This window comes from Setaria italica, chromosome VI, assembly GCF_000263155.2.
Source record: "Setaria italica strain Yugu1 chromosome VI, Setaria_italica_v2.0, whole genome shotgun sequence".
NCBI lineage: Eukaryota > Viridiplantae > Streptophyta > Magnoliopsida > Poales > Poaceae > Setaria > Setaria italica.
Window position 1 is genome coordinate 32702666 of NC_028455.1, and position 4437 is coordinate 32707102.

General features: G+C 51.3%; 1 protein-coding gene across 1 annotated transcript; it reads left to right on the forward strand.

Annotated features, from left to right (window-relative positions):
• The first annotated feature begins 1260 nt into the window (after positions 1 to 1260).
• LOC101754517 (psbP domain-containing protein 3, chloroplastic) lies at positions 1261 to 3428 on the forward strand. The gene is made up of 9 exons (XM_012846654.3): positions 1261 to 1502; positions 1609 to 1712; positions 1816 to 1881; positions 2066 to 2146; positions 2266 to 2348; positions 2445 to 2520; positions 2614 to 2732; positions 2829 to 2876; positions 2961 to 3428. Exons 1-9 carry the CDS (start codon positions 1363 to 1365, stop codon positions 2985 to 2987), a joined length of 744 nt encoding a protein of 247 aa, XP_012702108.1. The 5' UTR covers positions 1261 to 1362; the 3' UTR covers positions 2988 to 3428.
• The last annotated feature ends 1009 nt before the right edge of the window (positions 3429 to 4437 follow it).

Consider the following 4437-nt stretch of genomic DNA (forward strand, 5'->3'; position numbering starts at 1 on the left):
TGCTAAGGGACGTTTGGATCCGGTTGGGATTATCCAAGAAAAAAAAATCAAAATCCAAACCAAAGAGGTTGGATTCTACTGCAAGATTCTAGAATCCCTACCCATAATCCACAATCCCCACTTCCTTAGCTTACGGGGGATTCTAGGATGAGAAATTACAATTTTACCCCGCTCCAAATATTTGCCTGTTTAAGAAAAAAGGGAGGCAAGGGCATTATAGATATTTCGTTTTTACAACCAACCTAATATCCGGATTAGAATCTAGAAATCTGAATAGGGTAGATTATTACAATATACTATCTAGATTTATAATCACTATACACTATCCGGATTCTTATAATCCATCGGTGGTCCAAATGGGGCCTAAGTTTCGATGACGGTTCATGTGGATGTGCGGGTTTTCGTGCGTTTCCTGTACTTCGGGCAGTTTCTGGACGAGCGTGCAAGCTGCTACAACGACCGGAGCGGTTCACGTCCTTGCCCGACCTGCAGCAACGGCCAACACGACGTTTGAAAGTCCTAGGGTCCAACGAACTCCTTTTGGTTAGGCTAGGCGGATGGAGCAACCGAGCAAGAAACTCTTCTCCTGAAGCGGCTGTAAGGTGCAAACAACAGCAGCCTGCCGATGTCACCATATTCGGTACAACAAGATTGCAACTGCATGGATTCTACTGAATCATGGCCATTGTTGACCTTGCGATGTTCAGTTTTGCATTCGTAGCTATTGTGTCTGTTATTCTGTTTCATTCGCGATGTTTTGTGGACACAGGGCGATCGCTAGGAAATTCTGGGATCTGCACGCCAAATCCGTGCTTTGGTAATCAGTAACCTATGGCTCCAACCTCCAGTATGCGAGTGCTGAATGCAACTGTGAATCGTCTCACGGTACGCTCGATTTGGATTCTGGACACGTGCCAACTGCCTATTTGGTTCAACTGGTGGAATGTAATCTCAGTAGTTTTGTTGCCTTTGCAGTTTGCACACAGCAATTCCTGCAATGAGTATTAGCTAGTGTCTGGAGTTACGTACATTTCTCTAGCGAATGGAGCTCTCTGAAACACGCCCATACTGTTTCAGCACTTGTGCTCACTGAAACAACATTGCTGCGAGTGCGTATTTCTACCGTCCGATCAAGATCGTGTGCCTCGGGCCGCACTTGGCCAGTCGCGCTCTCGCCCGTGGCCCCCCGCGTGCGCCTGGCCGCCTGTTCTCCTCTGCTCGCGGCCACAAGCCCAAAGTGGGTTCCCGTCGAACGAACGGTGCCTACCAAAACACACGGCTGGAACAAAATATCCCCCACGAAAACAAACGGCGAGCCAACCGCAACCACCACTCGGCACCGGCTGGCCTGCGGCGCGCGCCATGGCTGCCGTGACCAGCACCGCCTTCCTCTGCCCGGCCGCCGGCGGCCTCTCCCCCTCGCCGCCCTTCAGGCGCAATCCCGGCAGCAGCAGCAGCCGCAGGAGGCTGCAGCTGCAGGTCTGCCACTGCCGCCCTGCTCGGTACACAACCTCTATCCACTAGCTCCGCACGCGGACCTCACAACCGGCACAATTCAGCAACACCAGCACGTGACGCGGCGGCCTGCACTTGTTTGGTTGTGGGCAGGGTAGAGGGGCTGGACCGGAGGGAGGCCTTGCTCGGCGTCGCCCTCTCCGCCGCCGCGCCGGCGCTCTTCGCCCCCGCGGCTGCTCTGGCGGCCGAGGCCACCGGTACTGCAGGGTCCATGTCCTCAGCTCTCGTCGCGCTGCTGTGTGTGTTCCTGGCGTTCTAGCGATCGATGCTTACTTTGTTCAGTTTGGTTCTGCCGGTAAGAGTTGCAGGAGGGCTTCACCACGTACGAGGATGAGGCCAACAAGTTCAGCATTGTGGTTCCACAAGGCACGTAGCAATCGTAATTGTTTTCCTTCATCGATCAGTAGGATCGAGCGTCTTATCTAGCTCGAGTTATCCGATGCAAAAGGAGCCAAATTCAGTCCACCAGTTGTCAGAATTAGGTGGCAACTGGCAAGCAAGAGCAAGCAGTGTGACTGTGTGAGTAACCGCAGCTCTGCTTGTGTGGCAGGCTGGCTGATCGGCGCCGGCGAGTCCAGCGGCATCAAGTCCGTCACGGCGTTCTACCCCGAGCAGGCCGCCGACTCCAACGGTACGCCTGCTTCTTCCACCTTGTGCCGGCAGTCAGCTGCCACGCGATGCGACAGATCCTTAAAAACCATTGGCGTCGTCCTTGTGAATTCACTAGCACCTGTTCTGCCACTCTCTCAGTCAGCGTCGCGATCACCGGCATCGGGCCGGACTTCACCAGCCTCAAGTCCTTCGGCGATGTCGACGCCTTCGCCGAGGGCCTGGTACGCGCTCGGCCGACCCTGAAGTCTGAACACTGAATTCTTTCCTATCAACTCGCGCTCTGAATCCCTGATGGCAATCCTTGCGTTGTTGAGAAGGTGAACGGCCTGGACAGGAGCTGGCAGAGGCCGCCGGGGCTCGCCGCGAAGCTCATCGATTCCAAGGCGGCAAACGGTACCTCTTCAGAATCGCGTGCAGCTTTAGTCACAGAGGTAACGCGTCACCTCTGACCTTCTGAACCTCTGAACCTGACCGTGCACGCTGCAGGTCTGTACTACGTGGAGTACACGCTGCAGAACCCCGGCGAGCGGCGGCGGCACATCCTCTCTGCAATCGGGATGGCGTTCAACGGCTGGTACAACCGCCTCTACACGGTGACAGGCCAGGTGAGTAGAACCCCTATGGCATCATCACCTGCTTGACTTGACCGAACGCTTCAGCAGCCGGAATCACACGCTAAGCTTAGTTACCCCGATGTGTAGTACATCGACGACGAGGAGTCGGAGAAGTTCAGGCCTCAGATTGAGAAGGTGAGCTCCATCATGAATTCTGCCCTCTTTCTGCCATTGATGAACGCTGAATTGTGGGTTTTTGTTTCTTCAACCGTTTTGCAGGCGGTTCGATCGTTCAGGCTGACATGAGAGTGCTTCGCACTGTGTAGCATTCAGAGATGCACGGTATGCAGGTGGACGCCTGTAAATTGACCAACTCGTCTTCCACATTATTAAGTTTTTTTTTAAGCAAGTCTCACGGTATGTTGGAAAGTACATTGCTACACCTCAACAATCCCATAGATCGTCTCATGTAATGCCACATATAATTTTTGCTGGTGTGGAGGAAGGAGGGTGATGAGAGAAAAAGAGGTCGTTGTTTCGCGAAACAACTGCGAAACAACCGTCTCATAGGCTAGATTTTAGGACTACGAGATGATTACTCTACAATTGTACGAGTTGTGGTTGCATGCAACTCATAATATTTTTTTTCTATGCACAAATTAAGGAAATAGAATTACTATGAGACAACTTTAAAAAATAACCTATTGTACAAACAATCTATTGTACAAGTTGTTTGTTAAGTTGTCCCATGATTACGTGTTAATGCATGAGATCGTCTATTATTAGACAACAGTAGCCTTAGATAAATGCGGCGTTCCTTAGGAGATGCTACGATGCGATACTCGTTTGTCAAACACTGTAACAAGCGAGTGATCATGTTTGGAAAGAGTAACAAGTAATAAATCTTTTTATTTCCTTTCCGTTTCTTTCTTTCTGTTTTTTTGAGAGGATTCTCTTTCTTTCTTTGTCGTCGTTGTTCGCCCCCGATATCTCAGGACAGCCTGAAATGATATTTCCACCATCCCACGGCCCACAGGCTTCATCGTTGCGAACTTACTGCAGCTTCTTTGGTCCTACTTTTTTTTTTCGAAAAACCATTGGGCCTGCTTTTCAGTAGGCCCATAAGTCCACAGCACGTATGAAAGGAAAACCAGCCCACACCACCGCCGACCTGGCTTCCCCCGAAAAGCGACAGGTTTCGAAATTCGAAATCACAAGGGAGCCGTTGGAGCGCCTACTCGGCGGCGGCGACATCTCAAACGGCTCTCTCCTTCCTCCTCCTCCTCCCACCCCGCCCGACAAGTCAGGAGAACTCTTTTCCTGGTGGAGTATCAAGCCACTCGGGGCTGCGGGAATCACACAAGAGTAATGGTGAAGGCAATTGGGGAACTAGGAACTCAAGCTCCGCTTATTGCTGACACTGCCTGAACGCCACAAATGATACCTCCTGCGCTAAAAACAGTCCCGCTCGGAATAGCAAGGCCAAACGCTCCTCAATTGCATACTCCTTGGATCCCGACTACTAAATTGGAGACGCACTTATCCCTCAACAGCGACACACCTTGACACATTGGATCTATGAAAACGTAAGTGTACCAAGAGTAGTTTCATACATGAGGTAGGGGACAGCCTGAGATTACGAGGATCTACGGATACTCTACGTGATTCCCATCCTAATCTGCGACCACATCAACATTGCCATATATACTACGCTATCTTGCGATGACAGAGATATCTACATCAGGTGACATTCATG

Coding starts and splice junctions, on each gene's coding strand:
- LOC101754517 (XM_012846654.3), top strand. CDS start 1,363: ATGGCTGCCGTGACCAGCACCGCCTTCCTCTGCCCGGCCGCCGGCGGC. Junction 1,882..2,065: donor CAGCATTGTGGTTCCACAAG/GCACGTAGCAAT, acceptor CTTGTGTGGCAG/GCTGGCTGATCGGCGCCGGC. Junction 2,877..2,960: donor TCAGGCCTCAGATTGAGAAG/GTGAGCTCCATC, acceptor ACCGTTTTGCAG/GCGGTTCGATCGTTCAGGCT.